The sequence below is a fragment of the Paralichthys olivaceus genome, chromosome 11, assembly GCF_024713975.1.
Source record: "Paralichthys olivaceus isolate ysfri-2021 chromosome 11, ASM2471397v2, whole genome shotgun sequence".
Taxonomy (NCBI): Eukaryota; Metazoa; Chordata; class Actinopteri; order Pleuronectiformes; family Paralichthyidae; genus Paralichthys; species Paralichthys olivaceus.
In genome coordinates, this window is record NC_091103.1 from 3,619,402 (window position 1) to 3,641,004 (window position 21,603).

Here is a 21,603-nt window from a genome sequence, read left to right on the forward strand (position 1 = left end):
GATCAGAAGGTTGTTGATACCAGGTCTGAACAGGGCTTCAGACACCCACAGTTCCCCTCAGGGGCTTTTTAGCATCTCCCAGCTCATTCTTCTGTAACTTGATTGTTTTGGTTCAGAGTCACAGCTCTCATCAGGGCTGCTGTCATCCACAGCAAGAAGCAGGTTCAGAGAAAACTCTGTAACATCTGACGACATGCTCAGGTCATGCACTTTCTCCATACTGTGACAACCTTTCAGCATTCATCAATAGCAGCAAACACCGGGCATGAATTGTGAGGCAGTGTGATCCGAACAGAATAGTGCTGTAAAAAAAACAACCTGTGCATAGTCTCTGTGTGGCCTCTTACTGTTTATTTACACTGCACATTAGTGCAAGCACATGGTGATTAAGAGCGGTAATTGTAACACCAGGACACCAGAAATAGCCGTGACACTGTCTCTGAACAACAAGCAGCAGCAGCAGCAGCTGGTGAAACAACAGCAGATCTGAGGATTAAAGCCGTTTGACTTATCATTAGGGGGTTCCTCTCCTGCAGCAAGCTGAGCCTTCACACCACTCTAACATTTCTAAACAGGGGAAACACAGCTAATGAAATAAAAAGCAAAGTCATTCAACTCAGCCAACCATGTTATACTTCAAGGTTCAGTGTGTAAGATTTAGGTGAAGGGGATCTATTGAAGATAAAATAATCCTTGTGATTACGAGTGTGTTTCATTCTAGTTTTCTTTAACCTAGAATGAGCCCTTTATACATAAATACTTTATATTGACATCAGGAGAGGGTCGTCTCTACGGAGGCAGCCATGTTTTTTTTACAGTAGCCCAGACTGGACAAACCAAACACCTTTGAGTTCTGAAGGTTCTCTGTCAGGAGGGTGGGGTGAGGGGTGTTTATCTGCAACATGCAACTTCACCACTAGATGTCACTTAATTCTACACATTAAAGCTTTAAAGCCACATGTTCCACATGACACAATGAGACACCCTCAACCTTTATTTAATGACTCAGTTTGTGTTCACGCTCTCTCAGACAGCTGTCAATTCAACTCTATGGTCGTTTGTATTGGAACCCCAAAATGTTCAATATTTAAGTACATTACGAAATGAATAATCATATAAATAAATTATGTACAATATAATAGGGACTAGTTTTACTTAATCAGTGTCACCCTTCAGCTAGCCAGTTAGCTCCTGTTAGCTAGAACACTGTATTTATTGTGAGGTAAAAGTGAACTTGTGTTTTGTTCCAACTTCCTGTTGTAATGAAAGTAAAGAGTACATATCAAGTATCCAGTTCAGGTTGCCTTTTCTTTTTGCACAATTCAACGTGTTGTAGATTTCATCCAAATGTACATGAACTGACAATAACTGAATAAACAATCATGACAAAGTAAAAAACATGTTTTCAGGATTTTTTTTTCTGCACTCTGTATGCCATCATGTGCATCGGACGCACAGCGAGGTGTGCCGACCTGCTGAGAGCTGTATAGCTGTTATCAGACATGACCTTCGGAGGATCTACGCTCACACATACAGCCCCTGAGGGGGGTAAAAGCTTAATGGATGTTTTGATACGGTGAGAAAGAGAGAGAGGTTACATCCATACTATTAAATTCTAATTTGAAAATTCACTCCAAGGCCATGTTTTATAGTAGAGAGAAACGAAGACATTTAAAAACAATGACGTAGACACTCACAACTGCTTGATGATTCGGTCATGACGTAAACTTTGCTGATTTGTCCGGCGCCTATCACATGAACCTCTTCTGGAAGAAAACAACCGGTCTTTGCTAGTGTAGAATGCAACATGGATTCTCAAATACAAGAGTTGACGACCCTGTTTTCTTTGCTAACAGCTGCTGTGCAGAGAAATCCTACATTTTACAGTGTTACTGTTTACATGTGAAGGAGACAAACTATTATTCTGCAACTAATAACAGAACTCTCGCAGAAACACGCGTGTCCAGTGAGAGAGCGAGAAGGAGAGAGAGAGAGCGCATGAAGCAACAGCAAAAAACGGATCTTTTGTATGATGAGAAGTGTTAAAAAAAATGTCAGATCACAATGAACCTCTGTCGTGCCCGTCTGGGGGGAGAAATGCTTTTAAAGTTGATGGATCCTGGCACAGTCCAGTGCTACTATTCCATCATTTTCACAGATTGTAAATCACTGTACAATTTGTATAGTTTATCTAGCGGAGTGTAAACATGTATTGAAAAAGGAGTTACTCTAAGCCCAGAGTCTGTAAAAAGCCATGAATATTTAAAACCAATTCCTGGTGGACGTTTGTAAATAACAATCATTAAAACTTATGCATTACTTATTTATTATTAATGGACGGTAAACAGGTATGATTTAAGAATGAACATCACTTTGCTGAGGAGAAATGTAAAATGTTGGATGCGGAGAAACATGTATTTGATCACATTCAGTATACGACTGTTGGAGGTTTCAGTCGGCCTACATCATGTTTATTTACATGATTTATAACACTAGTAAACGGCGAAAAAGCAATATATAATATTCAATATATGATAAATACAAAAGCGTTCTCTCAGATTTATAAACTTGAAGAGAACATGTGAGGCTAAGACATGGCTTCATATGAGAGAGGCCTGTTACTGTCACATCTCTGCCTGTTTGTTTGCAGTGTGTCTTACAATACGCCGTAAAAAGCACAATGTAAATAAAGATGGACTTTGTAATTCCTCCCTGTGTTTTCTGAAGTAGTCTGTCTACTGAGGTCGCCCCTGTCTGTGCACTCAATGCAGTTTTTATTATGTTTTGTCAGTTATTTTGCCATTATCCATATATTATGTGTATTATTGAATTATATCAAACAGTGAAGGAGACTCTGCGCTCTTTACCTGGCAGAGCGCACATGTATTCATATAGGGCACGAGGGGACGGGACTGATACAGATATGATATGACTGACTGATAGACTCTCATGAAAATTGTTTATCATAACTATTTTAGTAGAAGCAACAGTGAATGCTATAAAACAGCATTCTGGGCTGAAACCAGTAGTCAGCTGTTACCCCAGCAGAGCTCTATAGTCTCATTCGTTTGCATGTAAAAAGGCGGAGCTAGCTGAATGTTTAGCTACACGCCCTGAGCTTACATGAATATTTACATTTGGTTTAATGACAATCAGATTACCTTTCAAACAAACTACGTTCTACATGTCACAGTGTCGTTCTGCCACTGGACTCACTCTAGGTGTCAATGTCCTTCTTCCCTTCAGATCTACACGGATCGTATTCACCTCCTCTAAGGAGTCCAATTGACAGATATCGGTTGTAGTGGCGAGGAACTTAAAGAGGAAGCCTGTGTTACAAATTGTGTAACTACGTTATGGGACAGCCAAATACATCAATGAGATGCATCATGGGAATTGGGGGGGTCACTTGTCTTTGGTGCTTGAACTATACTAGTAGTAGGAACAAAAAAGCAGGAGCTTATACCTTTTCAGTGTGTCCGTTTTTCTCATGCGTCTCCTGTGAGTGTCCAAACAAAATGAAAGTGTTCAAATTCCAGAGTTAGCAGATTTATCAAGGTTGTGAAATGGGAGAAGTTGCTGATTTGGGTTTTAATTGTTGGTCAGTTGTGGGGTTTTGTACCAAAAACGGTTTCTGACTCATTTTGGTGCCTGAGCTTTGTAATGAAACAGTTGCCCTGAGCACTGAAGCTGTTACTTAACAGGCTAATGTTTCCCCGTTTAATGGAGTTAACTATTGATTTAATTATCAGCGTAACCAAAACAACATTCACTGGAGCTTAAACATTTCAAATGTGTTGTTTTGTTTGTATTAACAACTTGCACTTTACAACTTGACTTAACTTTTGGTCTGTCCGTTAAAAACTACGCATCTCCAAAATAACAAACTTCTTGTGAAAGAAAGAGAAACCAGTGAGTCAGTGCATGTTGGAGATGATTCAGCACAGCTACACTAACAAACCTCCATATCATCAACACTGGCTTCTTCACACAAACTTTTGCTTTTGGTTTCATCTCCTCGTCCTCTCGAGATAAGAGGACACAGCATCTTCAGACCTGTCCCCTCGGTGCTCTCCTCTACTGAACGCGACTGCTCTTATTGCAATAACACGTCTTTCCTGTTGTCGTTCACCAGCGAACACACAAACAAACACACCTGGAAGCACAACACCTGAAGCCTTTACACGACCCCACAGTGTTTCTGGGAACTTGGGCATCCATTTCCCCTCCTCATCCTCACCCTGCTGCCTGGTGTCCACCTCTGGAGACAGGTTTCCATTAGAAGGGACCAGGTGGAGCTGGCAGTCATGTGAATGCATGTTTGCTGAAGTGTAACGTTGCACAAGCTGCACTGGAAACACCAGGTGAACACTGGGGAGACGCTTTTGTGTTCCAACCACTGGCTTCGTTGTTGCGAGGCTGGAGGAGACGCTCACACTGTCTCCCTCCACACAGCACAGCGACAACAAGGTGCAAAAGAAAGGATGGGACTTCAAAACAACAGTGGGGCTTGCGTAATTTGCGTAAAGAACATCCTCGCCAGCTCTAATGCACAACCCTCGCGACCGACTGACGTGAACAGCTGTAGCGCCGGGGCTGCGTTACATTACCTGTCCGTACACCTTCGGCATGGCCGGGTCACCGGGGCTCCGGCGGCTTCGATGCTGCGGGTAGGTACCCGAGTCCGACCCGCCTTCGGAGGTACCGCGGTCGGCCACGGGCAGCGCTGGCGCCGCGGCGCCACCTCCGCCTCGGTCCGGGGAATCCGCGTTAGCCTCTATCGTGCAAAAGCCCGTGTTCTGGGGCAGCATGCGGCGCTGCTCCGGGTGGACGCGGAGGGTCGACGAATTTATCCCAGCGAGCCCGAGGACGAGCAGATACAGCGCGCACCGAAGAGACGACTGCATCCTGGCCGCCTGCGATGTCGCCATGTTTGTGTACGTTTGGTGGATTAGCGGAGAGAGCTCCTTCTACAGGCGGCTGCTGCACTCACACACCGAGGGGGGGGGGGGGGGGGGGGGACTCAGACAGGACGAGCCTCCCCCAACCCAGCAGCATCAGCATGTCCCCTCTGCTCCACAGCTCTGTCTTTTATCAGGACACTCAAGTGGACAAGGCAACACACAAACCTGCAAATAAGACACATGTCAGACAAATGCATCAGTGTATCACCAGCCCCAACAACATTAATAGATTATAAGCAGTGAAAAAGACATACTTATTTGAAAGTTTGTAATTGTATCGCCCATATTCACAAATCACAATTTGTCTCATAGGGCTTAACAAGGTGTGACATCCTCTGTTCTTAACCCTCCACCTGTGACTGTACACATTTTATTAACAATATCACAATATTTACCACATTGATAAAGACACAGTTTGTAACATAACGAGAAGGTGTGTCAGTGTTTAAATTATTTATGCGTAAGTAAACGTCAGACAGAGATCAGCAGCAATTAACTGAAATGGAGACGTTATTGTCGTTAATGGTGGAGTATGTGAGTAGGCGTATTATATATCAAGCAGTCTTGTTGTCGTCATAGTTCACGATCAGCCGCCAACACGATCCATGGTCCACCATCATGATCCACGATCACGATCCACCACCGCGATCAACGATCCGCACTACAGTATTTCCAGTTTGTGAGATGGAGCCACAGGTCAACCAAATGCAAGTCAATCAGGACCTTTCTCCCCGATTTATATCATTAAATAAGTAATTCAAATCAAACTTAAATTCATATAATGTGTAGTTTGACATTTTAGTTTGAAATGTCATGTAATATATAACAAGTCTGTCCCCAAACCCTAACCCTGTGTAACGAACACTATAATCAGTGTTGTCTGATACACCAAACTATCTCCACTGTTCAAAAGATGAGCATTGTATATTTTAATGGTTTATTCAGAGACAAGACAGCCATCTTATAATTTCTGTGACATGCTGTATGAAATATAAATGAGTAGAACAAATCAAAAATAAATGTCACAAACAGAAGTTAATATTCCAGCGAAATGTTATTCTACACCTTCCTTCACGCCTGGGATTTATGAATATGCAAAACTGGTCCTACCCCTGCTCCCTGTCTCCACAGCGCCACCTGCAGTTGAGAAGAATTACAGGATTGGTTTCTTAGGTTTGTGACATCACAGACACTGGCTGTCGAAATGTGTTCGTTTCACACTGCCATTCGTTTACTGCAGACATTGACATGAATTCAGACCATTTACCAGGAGCCACTTCCAGGAGCCTGGTATTGTGCATGCTGGCTCAGTAGCACGGCTCCCAGGGGCCCTTGAAGGAACTGAGCCATAATAAAACGAGTATAACATGTCGACCTGTCCAGGGAGTAACAACCTTCTCACTCGATGTCAGCTGGGATTGGCTCAAACCGCCCCTGCAGCTCCCGAAGGACAAGCGGTTTAGATAATGCATGGATGTATCACCTGCGTCCTCCATGCTATGACAGGTCAAAATATCATGTCTGTCACCTGAGGTTGTGTTTACTGGACTCACAAGTCTATATTGTTTACCTCCTCTAATATTGATGAAAATCCTCAGCATCCTTAATCAACAGTCGACCACATCGACAACCAACACGTGGTTCATCATCGAGTTCTTGTATCTCGGTATCTCAAGCTGTGGATAAACATGCAAGCGAGAACAGAAATTATGCCAAAGTTGAATATCGCTCACACATGTATCACACAAACAATTGAAATACGGTCACTGTGCGTTCTGTAAGCTCATCAATCAGACACACGGATCCATCGGTCACCGGGGATCGTTCACCTGCTCCTGCACAAAGCCTGAATTTACGAGAAGCCCTGAATGCAGCACCTGAGCAAACTGAAGCTTGTGCACGAGCGTTGCTGGGGGCGCGCTCCCGGATCGATAATCGATCGTTGTGATCAGCGGTGATTTGTTCAGTGACTGATGATCAATCGATGCTTGAGGTGAAGGAACACGAGACACTGAAGCTCCGTCACACACACACACACACACACACACACACACACACACACACACACACACAGTGTCGTAGTTGTGCGGTGACGTCAGTTAACGTGTGTTTGCTCACTTGTGGCAGGTAATTTGGCGGTTAGCATACCTGCTAACTTAGCATACCTGCTAACTTTAGCATTCAACGTTGGCACTTGCTGCCAGCTTCGTGTTCGCCGGTTCAAGCAGCTCGACTGTGGGTGAAGTCGGTCCGGTGGCCGCGTGTGGATGCGTTTAACACACCAAACACCAGCAGCAGCGGTGGTGTTGTTGTAACTCTGAAACAAAAAAAGTAAGACAGACGCCAAACCAGAGAGAAACATGATCTTGTTCCACATGTGAGCCAACGGCAACATGTCAGCATTCAACCGTTCACCATGAAGCCTCTGACCGAGAGGCTGACATTATGGAGCCAGGTCCCAGAAGAAGAACCAGTAACCAGATCAACACAACACTTTGAGTTGCTGCTAATTCTCATTCTGTGGACGAAACATTATTTGAACATTTGTGCACATCCATGAACTATTTACAGCTTTTATCACCTGCGCATTGTATCCTTACAGTGTGATTTTTTTTAGCTCTTACTTGTTGTGTTTTAGCTCTTATTTGCTGTGTTTTAGCTCTTATTGCTGTGTTTTAGCTCTTATTTGTTGTGTTGTAGCTCTAATTGCTGTGTTTTAGCTCTTATTTGTTGTGTTTTAGCTCTTATTTGTTGTGTTGTAGCTCTAATTGCTGTGTTTTAGCTCTTATTTGTTGTGTTTTAGCTCTTATTTGTTGTGTTTTAGCTCTTATTGCTGTGTTTTAGCTCTCTTGTTGTGTTTTAGCTCTTATTTGTTGTGTTGTAGCTCTAATTGCTGTGTTTTAACTCTTATTTGCTGTGTTTTAGCTCTCTTGTTGTGTTTTAGCTCTTATTGCTTGTGTTGTAGCTCTCTTGTTGTGTTTTAGCTCTTATTTGTTGTGTTGTAGCTCTTATTTGCTGTGTTGTAGCTCTTATTTGCTGTGTTGTAGCTCTTATTTGTTGTGTTTTAGCTCTCTTGTTGTGTTTTAGCTCTTATTTGTTGTGTTGTAGCTCTTATTGCTGTGTTTTAACTCTCTTGTTGTGTTTTAGCTCTTATTTGTTGTGTTGTAGCTCTTATTTGTTGTGTTGTAGCTCTTATTTGCTGTGTTGTAGCTCTTATTTGCTGTGTTGTAGCTCTTATTTGTTGTGTTTTAGCTCTCTTGTTGTGTTTTAGCTCTTATTTGTTGTGTTGTAGCTCTTATTTGTTGTGTTGTAGCTCTTATTTGTTGTGTTGTAGCTCGTATTGCTGTGTTTTAACTCTCTTGTTGTGTTTTAGCTCTTATTTGTTGTGTTTTAGCTCTTATTTGTTGTGTTGTAGCTCTTATTTGTTGTGTTTTAGCTCTTATTTGTTGTGTTGTAGCTCTTATTTGTTGTGTTTTAGCTCTTATTTGCTGTGTTGTAGCTCTTATTTGTTGTGTTGTAGCTCTTATTTGCTTGTGTTTATGTGTGTTTACACCGGGCGTCTGAGAGGAGCAGTATTTTGATTCCATCTATGTCCCATACACATGGAAGAAATTGACAGTAAAGCTGATTTTGACTCGGAGTAACCAGATCAACAGTTACAAAAGCAAAGGCAGCACAATAACAACAGTGTGTACTCCCAACCATGAGCTGGGCCCATTGGCAGTAGCCAGTTGTTATATTTTAAAGATATATTAAAGAAAATAAATATTAAAGATTTGCTGCATAGGCCCATTGTGTGCTAACTACTGTATATTGTAACACTGTGTGATGGTACTGAGACACTAACAAATGGCTGTTATGTGTATTTAATGTCATATTTGCAGTAGCACTACAACACAATGAAAGAAACAACACCAGTGGCAGAAAAAACAATTCCACCAGCATTTCACAAGAGGGTAGCAAACGACAGCACAGGCCCCAAACAGACAACATCCCAAGAGGTACGAGTATCAGTTCTTAATGCTAATAAAACATTCAGGAGAGAAAAATACTTTATTAATTTCAGATGAATATGTTGTGGAAAAACAGACAGACAGTTTGATAGATAGTTGCATTAAAACAATATCTTTCAAACGATCTAATCTCTTCTTTACGACAGATGGAACGTACACCTGAAAATCGAGACAAATCTCCACCAAAAAAGAAAAGACCTCCTGCTACACCATCCTCTTTAGAGTCACCATGTTTAGTTGCGGCTACAACTGCAGGTATGTGCAACGTCTTTCAGTAACTGTGTTTACCAAACAAATGAAAGAAGCATCAAACTGGTTTCTCACTGCTACTGACACAAGCCGCAGGTCACAGGAGGTTGTGTTTCCTATGAGAGGTGTAAAACAAGTAGAGATTGAAGTATTCAGAATCACATCGTCAAGATTTGACTGAGGGGTGTAATTTTGAACTGCGGACCAGTGGCCACACCTCAACTCACATGAATAAAACATTTAAAATAATTATACAAAAAGGTAAAATGATCATATAATGAAGTGGAATGAAATGGCAAGTAAAGTTTTATGAATGTTTCATCTTTTCTCCTTGCAGGTGCAGGTAGACAGATCAACAAGCTGCTTTCACAATTTGCTGAGGTGTTAGGGTAGGTCATATTTTATCAACTTAATCTGAATTCCTTCTGTTGTCTACTAATAAACAATAAATATTCAGTACGCTTAAATACTCGAGAATTTAAGAGTTATGAGCGCTTCGTCTGAAAACTGCTGACAGTGAAGGATAAATGAAGGAAAACATACATATTCTGGTGAGGGGCTGGTTTGTATTTGGGAATAAAGTCAAGGAGAAGAAAGCTGCATACTAATAACTCAAATTCAGTCTTTCTATTTGAAATGCTCTGCTATAGATAAAGGTTTCAGCACTTCCTGCTGAGGAGAGAAAGATGTGGTGAATAAAGTCGAGGTCTAATTCTAACAACTTCTGTGATCCCCAAACTTTTCACAGCCACACCACAAACAAGTCATATTTTTTCACTTGCTAGACCAACAACCACATTGTAAGAGCCTTAAAAGTAGTAGTACTAGGAATTTATTTTTGTAGTAATACTATGAGAAATCCTGGTATTTTCATTTGTCATTGTTTTTTAGATGATTTATTATTGTGATCACAGTGATTAGTAACATCGGGTCGTGTGAATGTGGGTGATAGCTCATAGTTAACAGAGGCACCAGCTCAGGTTTGTGGAAAGAGGTTGAGTGGGTTGCCACAATTTTTGTTGACAATTTCTTCGATTGCTGTGATTATTATGTTAGTAATAAGTTGACCTTTGGTTATTGTTTTTTTTTGTAAGTATTCTAGATTTCTCTTCCCCAAAAGTCACTACACATTGTTTAGTCACTGAATATTGCTGCAAGATTCGTTTCCTCATGTACTGCATCAGCAAATGAATCACGAGCTCTGTAACAGTGATCTTCAGCTATTCCTTTTTAAGTGTAACCCACCGTTTGGGGTTTGTTTCAGTGAGAGAGCTGCAGCAGATACTGCACAGATGAAAAAACTGCAGGATATTGTGACCGAAGCTCGAAACCTCGAGTCCTACCTGAAAGAGAAGAAAAACCACCTGAGTCAAACTTTAGCTCGGATCTCTGATCAACTGCAGCGTTAATCACGACCTGTCAACTACATGTTACCAGTCTATTTTACTGAGGAGTAGTTTTCTTTTGTGTATAGTTGTGTACTGTATATGTGCCCTCTGCAGTTCAAATATACATATACAGTGTGTCATGCATCCATACAGTCTAGTATAACTTAGATAATAAAATAATATGTTTACTGTTGGGAGTTTATTGAGTTAAATAAGAATCTCATTTTGAATAGAATTATTTATTCTCTCTAATCTCAACACAAGTGATCTCAGTGTCACTATTGACTCTTCACACAAAGCTTACATTCTGTGATGTGTAGTATAATGCTGTTCTTACGCTTGTATTAAGTGTACTTAAAGTTTAGGATTCACAATGTGTTTATTACTGTTAATAAAGTGCCTATGAAGTAAAAAACATGTTTATGTGTTGTCATCATTGAAAGCTAATAGATAGGGGGCTTGAGAGGAAAGTCCTCTCCACCAACACACATTTACACCAAATAGAAAAGGACAAATGGAACGAATGACCGGAGGCAGAGGTCTCTTTTCACATGAGCGCTGTCCAATTCCGTACACTGTATTCATGTGCAATGGGTGGCCAGCAGAGGGTGCAAGTGTGCCATAGACCTTATTGCCTCAGCCTCATAAATCGAAATAACTCATTGTAGAGTTAGTGCTTGATTCGAAAAAACTTTGATTAAATATCAGTGTCTACCCTCAAGAAGTAAAGAGTGGCTCCAAGCATGAGAAAAATGCACACAAGATGTTAAAGTGGAGATTTTTATTCAGAGGATTTTAACAGTCGTGTGTTAGGAAACGTTAGTTGTGTCCATTCATGACTCACTCATTACTCCGACACATCGGCCTTACTGCTTACAAGATGGAATGACAAGAGTCTGAGCATTTATAGACTAGCATGTATAGACTGGCAGAAATACAGAAAAACAGCAATTCTCCTTAATTGTATATGTGCCTGATTGAAATATTAAGAAATATTCCAAGTATCAAAGTAATAAAGTTTTCAATACTTTCAGTATACATTTTCATTTTAAATACATAACATTTTGAATGTATTAATTATTTAGAAATAATAAATGCATAGATAAGCACGACATCCTAAAGTTTAAGACCTATGGCCTAGGGCCCATGGGCAATGTGAAGGCTGCAGTTAACATAAGTGTTAGTGATATTCCTGTGTACTCTTACTGTTGTAAACATTAATCATACATTATCACTGCAGGTTTCAGACAGTTGTTGTTAGAGCAGCACTGCTTGTCTGCAATAAAACTTCAGCCCAGATTGTTCTTGTGTTCCCAATCAGAGCTCAGCTTATCAATCTCTTGATACTCTTAACGTCTTATCAGCACATACTGTACATTTTTACTGCACTTCTTTTCTTGATCTCCTACACTTTGTCTTAATGAACCGACTTTGAAGTCAGTGCTTGCTGTAAGGTGTGTTACTGTTGTGCCTCTTTTGGAAGTCGCCAAAATGGTAAATGTGAACGGAATGTGACATAATGCAAAATCAACAGAACAGCTTCGTATAATTGCAGTTATAGCTTTTCATTTATCGATAACAACAAAGAAGCAGCATCCATACTTGTGTAGAGATCTCTAAATTTGCATGTACAAAGATATAAACGAAGCATCAAAGGACAATATTTACATTGTATACAATCTGCCATCAAGAGTATTTATCATGTATTTCCTCCTCACGCGTCTATGCTGTGGCATTGAATGCTCCATGGAAACCATAGGGAATGTTGACAGGCACCACAGCTCGGCCCAGCTCCTCAAACGTCCTGGCATCCAAAACCAGGAGGAATGTGCTTTTTTCCTACAAGACAAAGGCAAAAGATAAGTTAAGCTGCGCGCATTTAAAATTATTTTTCTACTTGATTTATTTAAGTACCAGTTGGCGCTTCTGTAAATCTAGAGCTACACTTCTTTTAAGCATAGATACAGTACACACTCCATGATTCGGCTGTTGTATACCCCTATCTAACAAGTTCCTCCCACCTCAATGCTGATGTTTTGAAGACCGACTGTGATTGTATGATTGTAAAAGGAAACATTAGACCTTAGTCTAGACCCCTTTATAAAGCCATGAATTATTTCATGAGAGCAGTTGAAGGCATTGTGACTGTGGATTTCCATTGTTTGAGGTCCAAAGAAATGATCCCTTTGTCAGAAATCTTTCACTCAACCTGACTGACCTTGTTCGGGGTGACGACAACAGACAAGACGACACCGTCATCTTCCTCCGTGGCGTCAGGGGTGGGTACGAAGATTGGCTCAGATGGATAAAGACCAGGTTGTTCCCACACCTTTCAGAAAGTCATGACTCATTAGTCTTTCAGTTTGGCTGTTTTCTTGTACAGTCTTGAATCTATTAATCTTATCGATCATTTCTTTCCCTTTTATTTTAGTATATTCTATTTGCTGACATACTACAGTATAACTCTAACTGGATCATATAGATCACAGGTAAGAGTACATCACAGCCAGTCTGTTACAGTTGGTGACATCTGAGGGACTCACCTTCATGTGTTTTCCATGGAGGTCCATCTTGATTAGTGAGTCTCCTACAAGGTGTCTGAAGCCGCAGCCATAAAAGTAGCGGTAGGGGTGAGTGTTGTACTTGCTGTAGTTGATCTGTGGGAACTCCAGACCACCATATTGGTGAAGTTCGTCCCCGTGAAGGTCCTCATGGGTACAGAACACCTGCACCAAGAAAAACAGCAGTGTGGGTAATGAGACCTGCGGAAGGCTGGCAGTCACAGTATGAGGGCACTGAGCTAGAAAGGTGTAATTAAAAAGAAAAAGGTGTGTTGAGCAGATAAAGCAGTTGTTACTGCAACAAAGAGGCTTGTGTTTCTTTTGAATGCTTCACTATAAAAACACTAGTAAGGGAGCGAACAGTAACTGAAGCTGATATGACAACATCATATTGGATTATATGTAGTTTTATGTGAATCCCTAATGTGCAGAAAGGCAAACTGAATGTGGTGCTATCTCTGTCACTAGCAATCAAATAATTTATAATAATTTCCCATACTGGAGAGATAATTACCGAATGTAACGTTAACAGTAGGCCTATCGAAACATGGCTTTGATTTTCATGAAATCAAAAGCTTTGATACGGGATTCTAACTTGTAATTGGTTTAATTACTGTAAATCAAACTTTAAAAAGGAAATAATTGAAATAAAATAACAAATGTGTTTGTAAATTATGGACGTTTCACAAAATCTAGTTCGCATGTTGTTCGATGTTTTCTATAAATATTAAATGAATATACAATATATTAATACATATCACCAAAATAAATATTATGCCATAATATTGTGCAAAATAGCAAACAGAAATTGAAATCACAAAGCATTTGCTGCATTCATAAAAAGCTGACAATGTATTCAATTGGTGTCAAATACTGTGGAAAGCATTATGCCGCATACTATATGTTCAAGGCCATTAGGGCGTAAACCTGTATGTTTGCGTATCCTTTGTGTAAGTGATACCATTTTATCAACCAAACATCTTAAGATACTGAATGTTCTCTTGTGTTATCAGAAGGTATTGGCATCTCCTTTTTTTTACTTCACATCTATCAAAGATCCACTTGACATAGAAATGACTTTAACAGTTGCCTGTGTGTTGATAAATGTAGATTCTGTGGCCTACCTGTTTCTTGGCAGTTCTTATAGAAGTGGCTGTGGTGTTGGGCCGGTTCAAGTTCTGGTGATAGGGTGTATCATGGTTCACATTGAGAGGCAGCACGAAACGCCGTGGGAACGCTCTACATAAGGTGTTGTACACCTGGTGAGGAGATAAGATTCTCTTCAGCAAACCAAGGGACAGACCAAAACCTAACCGCGAACACAACACCTTGCACGGGAAAAGTCACGGAAGCATTGAAGGTGCAGCTTGTCGACTAGTGGCATTTTACCTCATCAAGAGCTTCTCCAGACTTTCGCAGATTCTGGATGTTGTAGTTACTGATTGCCTGTCCATCATCTGAAACACACATATCGATGATCAAGAAGCCGTCCTCCTCGTATGCGTTGATCTGGTGGAAGGTTGACAACGGCTTGGCAAGATACTTGACGGCGCTGACCTGGGACACAGTAGTGAAGAGAGACGAATGAAAGCAACCCACTTTTGGTTGATATACATTACAATAGACTGCGTTCTAGAGGAGTGAGTTGGGGACTTACCTTCCCTGTCTGCTTGTCGATCAGGTGGAATATTGTGTTGAGAGATGGGTCCCAGTAAAAGCCATCACTGATGCTCTTTCCTCTCAGCTTGCCTGTTACAATCGTTACCAGGTTCATCTTGATGGGCTGCTCAATGAACACCACGTAGTTCTCAGTCATCGCTGGGATGGATTGAAAATATTCATATTAGTCTATACTCAAAATCCTGAACGCATTTATCAGAATCGACAGACCAACCCACATTGAGTAAAATACCATTCCCTGATAGCAGGACTCTCTCTCTCTCTCATTTATATTGAACTGCACAGAACTCACCGGGATCATTTTAGACCTTAAGCAATTGATTAGTAGATCGAGTAATCAACAATTATTTTTTAAAGTTAAGCAATCATTAGTCTTTTATCACCCCCAAAATTATTCTAAAATGCCAGTTTCTCAGTGTCCGGTCTATCAAATGGGATAATTGGCCTCTTTTCTTATTCATACATCATAGTAAACTGAAGAAAAAGCATCTGCACATTCATCAATAATGAAACCGATGGCTAGTTGCAGACAAATATCACTCTAAGTTAAGTTAGCCAGGGATTGCTGTGACATTAGAATCTGAGCTGGAAACCAGTGACTGAATGTTGGATATCTGAAACTCCGAATTAAATTAATGAAGAAACTATTTCATCAGGATTGGTCACATCTGGCCAGCCTGATAAAGTTAAGTAAAACTTTGCGGTCCCCTTTGTAGAATACACATAAATAGTAACTCTTGCTCCTTTAAATGAATGTACAGTCAGAGTTCAAGCGGAGTCCTCGTGCTTGAACTCTGCCTGTACATCTGACGAGACCTCTTACTCACCGAAGCTGTGGTAGTAAGAGGGTTTACTCTTTTCCACTGAGGGAATAGAGCACAACACTGTGGCTCCCTCCAAGGTTTCATCTTCTGCTCCCTTAGTTGGAGGCACCCGGATGATGTTGTAGTGTGCTCCTGTCAACACAGATAATTAATGAAGTGTCTCCCCCCGTCTCTCACTGCACAGGTTCCAATGACACTGAGTGATGTTTCCTAAAATACCTTTTATGGAGTAGGAATTCCCCATGTTGTATGTTGTTCCATCAGGCTCAGTGTGAGGGTGTGCGGTGGCTCCATTCACAGCAACGAAATTGTTCCAGTTCACCTAACATACATGTTGAGATAGTTCAGATACTTATATCATGTAATGATGACAGTAGTCTGTAAGTGGTGCTGTAAATTCTCAGTCACCTTTTTGGTTGTCTGCAGTGTCTCAGGATCCACCCGGTGCATGGTATCGGTTTCCGTGCTGACATAATAATCACCTTTGTAGGTCACAAAGCTCACATTTGCATTATCTGTGGTCTCTGGAGAAGAGGAGCAAGATGTCAAAGTTAATAACACAGCACAACCTCAACAATAACTCACTGTACAATCGTCCACATATTTCACATGTTTGTATGTATGTATGTGGGAGTAAACCCTCTTCACAGTCGCACTCTTATTACATCTAACTGCATCAGAATAATTGTGTTCCTGCTTCTAAATAACAAACTCACTTGGTAACTCAAATCTTGACAGGAAGCGTTGGAAGAAGTTTTTACAGGGGTCCGGCATTGTAATCGTCCCAAACTCACTCACAGTGACGCGGTTGTACTCCATGTTGGTTTGGTAACTGTCACTGGACAGGAAGCGGCTTTTGTAAGTCACCTGACCGTTAGATATTTTGAACTGGTGCAGGAGAGCCATACCGTCAAACCAGTGGTTGAACCTGATGACAGTGGAGGGAACAGGAGAAATGAGTCAAGACCATTATATTTATTTTCCCCAAACCTCTCAAAACACAAATTCCATTCTCACATCCCCAGAACGGACACATCTGACTCGCCTATGGTTTCCGATCTCAAACTTCCCTGGCCCATTTCTCAGGAAGTTCCCGCTGATCCATTCTGGGATTTTGCCTATGACATCGGTGTTGATGGGATCAGGGGTTTCCTCGACCGAGGTCACAATCTTCTCAATGCACGGCAGCCCCTGCACGTCTGTGAAGTGGTTGATTTTCTGCAGAGACTTTGTCTTCTTGAGTGCTAGAGAAGAAAAGTGCAAACCATAGTCACATTGTCCTCATGTACAGCAAAACGCGAATGAAATTCAAATGTAAAAGCTGCTGGTACAATCAAATCTTTACCTGGGCGGTTGGTCTGTTGATGTTTGATAGAGGTCATGGCTGTAGCTTTGTCTCTTGGGTATGTAGCGGTGGTGGGTGTCCTGTATAGTGCTGCTGTTTCTCCAAGACTAGCACTTTGCTTTATATCGTCCTTCTTGCTGTCACACCCCCTGGAAACAGTCAGATAAAGCATGCTGTGATTTCATGCTTATGTAAGTGTTTAAAAAATAGTACATTGTCATCACAAGATAATACAAGTGTACTCATTGAGAGATAATCACTTCATTAACCGTGAAGTAGAAAAACCACTGTGGCAGTATTCATAGTTCATTTCAAGTAGTTCTTTTTTCCTCATCGTTAATGCAGGCAGATGTGTGGAGATGGGATAAACCAGAAAAGTAGCTGGGAGGGAGGAAAACACACCATCTGCCTGTTTTTCTTATTGCATTTTCTATTTCTGGAATAATTTAAAACATTCAGTACTTTTTTCTCCTTTTAAGTTTATTTTAAGCATCAGCAATATTCCCAGTAGCTGTGTGTCAAACAATATAATTCACGGTACATTCACATAAAGCAGACATGGATGATGTGATACAGACACAGTACATGAATTAAAATTCAAAGTTCATGTACGTGTACTCTATATCAGACACAAAGGGGTGCACTATTGAATCATTAAAAGTATTTTTTTGTTTACATTTTTGCACATATCTTGATATTTTCATGGTCCTTTAGCAGCACAATGCACAAGGGAAATCTAAATTAAAACACTGCGAAGAAATGTATGTTCGATGTCATATACATATTTGAAATACTGTTAATTTGTCTGTTTAAGAGGCTCACTGACTGTTTTGTGTTTTTTGTTTTGTTTGTGTTTTCTCATCAAGTCATATGAATGCAAGACGAGTGTTTGGGAAGAAAATTAATTACTTAAATCACACACACACACACACACACTTGGAAAGTGAAAGGGGGCCAAAGGAAGAACCAGTTATCTAATAGGGCAGAGCCAAGATGTTTCACTTTCTTTAATGCTGTAAAATGGAGCATTTGTCGCCATTTTTCTGGATTTCACCAAGACTAATTATTCGATTCAAGAGTTTGGAAAATCTTCTAGTTTTCGTATTATTATCATATATCTCACTTGCATTGCTTTTGTTGCCTTTAAAGGAAACATATGCAGCACTTTGGTCAAATTGTTTTTAACGTGCTGATTTAATTCAATTGTTTTATAGATAAATAAAGTAGGTGTGAAATATTTAATATGCACATATCTTTGACTCGTTTTAGTGGCAACAGGCCAGTTCATGTTCAACAGTTTCATTACTTGATAGGACAGAACATCTTCCAGACTGGAAGCACAGTTCATTCTCTTTTATCAGCTCTTGTCGCTTTGTCTTATCTATATCAACACCAATGCACATTATGTGTAGTGTGGGTGAAATAAAGGGCAGTAGTTTTGAGGAACTATTTCATAGTCTCCTCAGCTCAACTCTGCCACACTGACAGAAGAGCCACCCTGTGTTAGCCTGGTGCTGGGCTGATTTAACAAACCTGCATTAACCTCCAACAAATGAGTTCCTTTTTTCACAGGCCAGAGCTGTGTTGCTTGTTGATATTCAAACTTGCTGGTGTTTGAAACCAGATGAAAGGTGTGTCAGAGCCACTTTGACAAGTCACCCACTATGGAAAAAAGGGTGAACACACTTTTTGTCAGAATTTGTAGGAGGAGAGATGTTTGCATATGAGTCGCGAATTTGCTTAACCATTTCTGCGACTTTGTTTTCAGTTGCTTTCTATTTGAACGTTGATGTTTAACTGGGCTGGAACATTATGGTTACACTGCTCGAGGCGATGTAGCTTATAGTGTCACTTCTTGTTTTTCATGAAAGGACCTACTGCACATTTTACACTGTGTACAGACAGAATAGGCCTGTTTATTTTCCACAAAATAGAACTGTTCCCAGCTATTTTGAGTTGCATGTTTGTTACTGAGCAGTGGCAATAACACATTGTACAGATGCAAACTATTGCAGACCCACCACCACACTGCCCTTCCATCCCCTCTACTGTTCTTTGTGTCTGTCGCATCGCAAGTTTGCACGGTGTTCATTCTTGGTGTACAACCAATACTTCAAATAAACGCAAGATACACAAGGGAACCAGCATGTGCACAAAACTGCAAAGTCATTAGCGAGTTTATATCTGCCCTAAGTCAAACTTTGTCCAAAGCTAGTGAAATCCACCTGCCAGCATTTTACAAACTAAGAATCCAGGTTTGTTTTTGTTTAATCTATAGAAAACTAAGAATAAGATTCAAGGTGTATATTTGTTTTTTCCTTTCCAAAAGTAGCCAACTGTAAAATCACAAAATGTTTGTTGTCAGTCTTTATTCTGAGCTAATAGGAGAATTTAGCTTAGCATAGTTCTCATTCCAATCATCTCATCTTAATCTCTGCAACTTAGCAATTAATCATTTTCCCCAAAATATCAAGCTATCTCCTACATGCACCAGTTTGTTTATGTCGTCTCAAGTTTACAAACTGAAAGTTCACTTTCTAACTTTCAATCAATCAAATTTTATTTATATCGCTCATATTCACATTCAGTACATGGTCAATACATAGCATTGCATCAGTTTCCTTTCTCCATTAATTAATTAGCTAATAAATTGGTCATAGGTATATTATTATTATTATTTTCATTATTATTATTACTATTATTATTAAGCTTTATGCATTGTGAGAAACAGTTGTATATGTGGTTCAGGTAAAACCTCAGCAAACTGTAATGTCAGAATAAAAAACGTCAGTGTAACTTCCCAACTTGAAAATAAAAAATACATTTATTTAATTTGGCGCATCTAGGGAATTCCCACAAAAACAGCTGATGCCCTGGAGAAACCACACCACCGAATATGGATTGGACACAATTAGGTCATTTGCAGAATTTCCAGTGTTGAGGCTGAGGCAGGTCAGTCCTGGTCATTGAGCTGAAACACAGATAATGTGTGCAACATTCTTTTAGTATTAATGTACATTTGTTTCTAGCATGTTAAGTACAGTCAAGCACTGACTTTTTTTGTTTTTTGTTGGCCATCTCTGCAAAGAATGAAAAAGACAGTAGTTGAGTTTAAACTTTTCACAGCTTAACCAGCAAGTATTTGTGATATTAACAATTTATTTACAATGATTTAACTCTCTGCTATGATACATGTGGGACATTATCAGTTGTTTGTCTAGAGCTGAAGAAAAACAGCTGCTGGAAATATCCAGTAAAACAGGAAGCTGATGCAACAGCAACAATCAATGAATGAATCACATTGAAAACATTTTTATTTTCCAGTGTCGCGTGAGAAAATGGAAAGCAGTGTACTGTCTGAGCATTGTGTAAATACAGTACCTGTGGTCAGGAAGAGGTTAGACTTAACAGCTATCTCCCTCCAAAGTTCAAACTCCTTTTCTAGATGTCTACCTGATAGTGCTGTAGCTTAATTTAAGGAAATAATTCCAATTGCATTTAACCCTGCGTTATCCGGCGACGAAACCAACAAATAACATTTGATTGGTGGATTAAAGTGTTAAATTAAAGCTAAACAAAAACAAAACAAAGTTGTAACTGTACAAATATTCAGTCTGGACTATGGTTTCTCAGCGTTCAACTAATCCCCTCCTGGTTGCAGCTTCATATTTGCTGCCCAGACAGATATGAGACTCAACTCACGTGTTGAACTTTTGTTAAGCAATTCTTTTAAAATAGAAGAAGTTGGAAATTCCACTATCAGTGTTATCATCAGCTGAAAGTGCTTTTGGAAAGGCATAGTGCTGCGCGTCATGGACGATTGATTAATCCTCACGGCTATTTTGTTGTCAGACAAGTGAAGTGGAAAATAGAGGGAAAGGCCACTCTTGTTGCAGTGCAATGGAAAACCCGACATAGCAGCTCTATGGTAGAAAACACTGGAGGCAAAGTGCTTCACAAACGTCTGTTCACAGGGAAATTTGGTTCACTGGGCCACAACGTTGGAACCCATGATTGGAAATTCTCAAGGGAATACACAACAAACAAACCTGGCTGTAGATGTTGAGCAACACCTTGTGACCACCATGAAGTTTAGGTCCTCCAGTGCTGCAGGCCTCCGTTCACCACTAGGGTACAGTGGCTCGATGAAACGTCCCAATGTTTTAAAAGAACATACTCGGGCGCTCGTGGTCCGGTGAGAGAAAAGATTGTTGATTTACCTTCTTGTTTAAAAAGTGTGTTAATCGTTGTGGTCAGGCATAAGAAGGTCAATACCAATGCCTTTGTTCTGGCTTTGATCATGTTACCTGAAATCTGACCCCATAAAAAGTTGCCGGACATATTCACTCTGTTGACAGTTTATCAAGAGCAATGCTGTAAAATACAGTCTGATGCAACAGCCCTGCAAAACACCCTCCTTTAAGCAGGAAACCTTTTTATTACATATATACACACATACACTTGATATTCTATATGAATATCGCTTAATATGAAATGATATCTATGTATACATGCTATTTTTATATTCATTATATTGTATGCTAAACCTGCCTATACATACGTTTTTATAGTTTTGACC

The 21,603-nt window shown here is 40.2% G+C and overlaps 3 protein-coding genes and 1 long non-coding RNA gene across 7 annotated transcripts in view; 1 reads left to right on the top strand and 3 right to left on the bottom strand.

Moving 5' to 3' along the window:
• Positions 1-4,982, bottom strand: part of sorl1 (sortilin-related receptor, L(DLR class) A repeats containing) — a 53,106-nt gene extending 48,124 nt beyond the window's left edge. Inside the window, exon 1 of one of the 2 annotated variants that reach the window (XM_069535074.1) lies at positions 4,611-4,982. In XM_069535074.1, coding sequence (XP_069391175.1) covers positions 4,611-4,931 — 321 coding nt within the window. In that variant the 5' untranslated portion in view covers positions 4,932-4,982. The remainder of the gene's footprint in view (positions 1-4,610) is intronic. The other variant, XM_069535075.1, reaches the window with a different exon arrangement.
• Positions 4,983-6,814: 1,832 nt separating this feature from the next.
• Positions 6,815-11,031, top strand: LOC138412109 (uncharacterized). 3 transcript variants are annotated; one of them, XM_069535077.1, is made up of 5 exons: positions 6,815-6,957; positions 8,849-8,965; positions 9,124-9,232; positions 9,564-9,615; positions 10,491-11,031. In XM_069535077.1, exons 2-5 carry the CDS (start codon positions 8,864-8,866, stop codon positions 10,633-10,635), a joined length of 408 nt encoding a protein of 135 aa, XP_069391178.1. In that variant the 5' UTR covers positions 6,815-6,957; positions 8,849-8,863; the 3' UTR covers positions 10,636-11,031. The 3 variants fall into 3 exon arrangements, with proteins under 3 accessions (XP_069391178.1, XP_069391177.1, XP_069391179.1); XM_069535076.1 differs by having other exon boundaries at positions 6,821-6,957; positions 8,852-8,965; XM_069535078.1 differs by lacking the exon at positions 6,815-6,957 and adding an exon at positions 7,152-7,295.
• Positions 11,032-11,380: 349 nt separating this feature from the next.
• On the bottom strand, positions 11,381-17,173 carry LOC109639361 (carotenoid-cleaving dioxygenase, mitochondrial). The gene is made up of 12 exons (XM_020102769.2): positions 17,025-17,173; positions 16,725-16,923; positions 16,396-16,607; positions 16,088-16,203; positions 15,899-16,001; positions 15,683-15,811; positions 14,833-14,993; positions 14,565-14,732; positions 14,300-14,434; positions 13,158-13,340; positions 12,833-12,943; positions 11,381-12,453 (listed from the first exon to the last, which is right to left on the bottom strand). The coding sequence occupies exons 1-12, from the start codon at positions 17,059-17,061 to the stop codon at positions 12,337-12,339; spliced, it is 1,671 nt and encodes a 556-aa protein (XP_019958328.1). The 5' UTR covers positions 17,062-17,173; the 3' UTR covers positions 11,381-12,336.
• A 2,385-nt stretch (positions 17,174-19,558) lies between these two features.
• LOC138412058 (uncharacterized) lies at positions 19,559-21,336 on the bottom strand. Its single transcript, XR_011244581.1, has 2 exons — positions 21,074-21,336; positions 19,559-19,995 (listed from the first exon to the last, which is right to left on the bottom strand). It is a non-coding gene; the product is annotated as an uncharacterized lncRNA (long non-coding RNA).
• Between the last annotated feature and the right edge of the window lie 267 nt (positions 21,337-21,603).

What these genes read in the sequence shown, in the direction of transcription:
- LOC138412109 (XM_069535076.1), top strand. An exon ending in AGTTGCGGCTACAACTGCAG is followed by an intron (nt 9,233 to 9,563) that starts GTATGTGCAACG and finishes TTCTCCTTGCAG; the next exon opens with GTGCAGGTAGACAGATCAAC. An exon ending in CAATTTGCTGAGGTGTTAGG is followed by an intron (nt 9,616 to 10,490) that starts GTAGGTCATATT and finishes GGTTTGTTTCAG; the next exon opens with TGAGAGAGCTGCAGCAGATA.
- LOC109639361 (XM_020102769.2), bottom strand. Translation starts at nt 17,061, where the DNA reads ATGACCTCTATCAAACATCAACAGACCAACCGCCCAG. An exon ending in TCAACAGACCAACCGCCCAG is followed by an intron (nt 16,924 to 17,024) that starts GTAAAGATTTGA and finishes TTTCTTCTCTAG; the next exon opens with CACTCAAGAAGACAAAGTCT. An exon ending in TCGACAAGCAGACAGGGAAG is followed by an intron (nt 14,733 to 14,832) that starts GTAAGTCCCCAA and finishes ACTGTGTCCCAG; the next exon opens with GTCAGCGCCGTCAAGTATCT.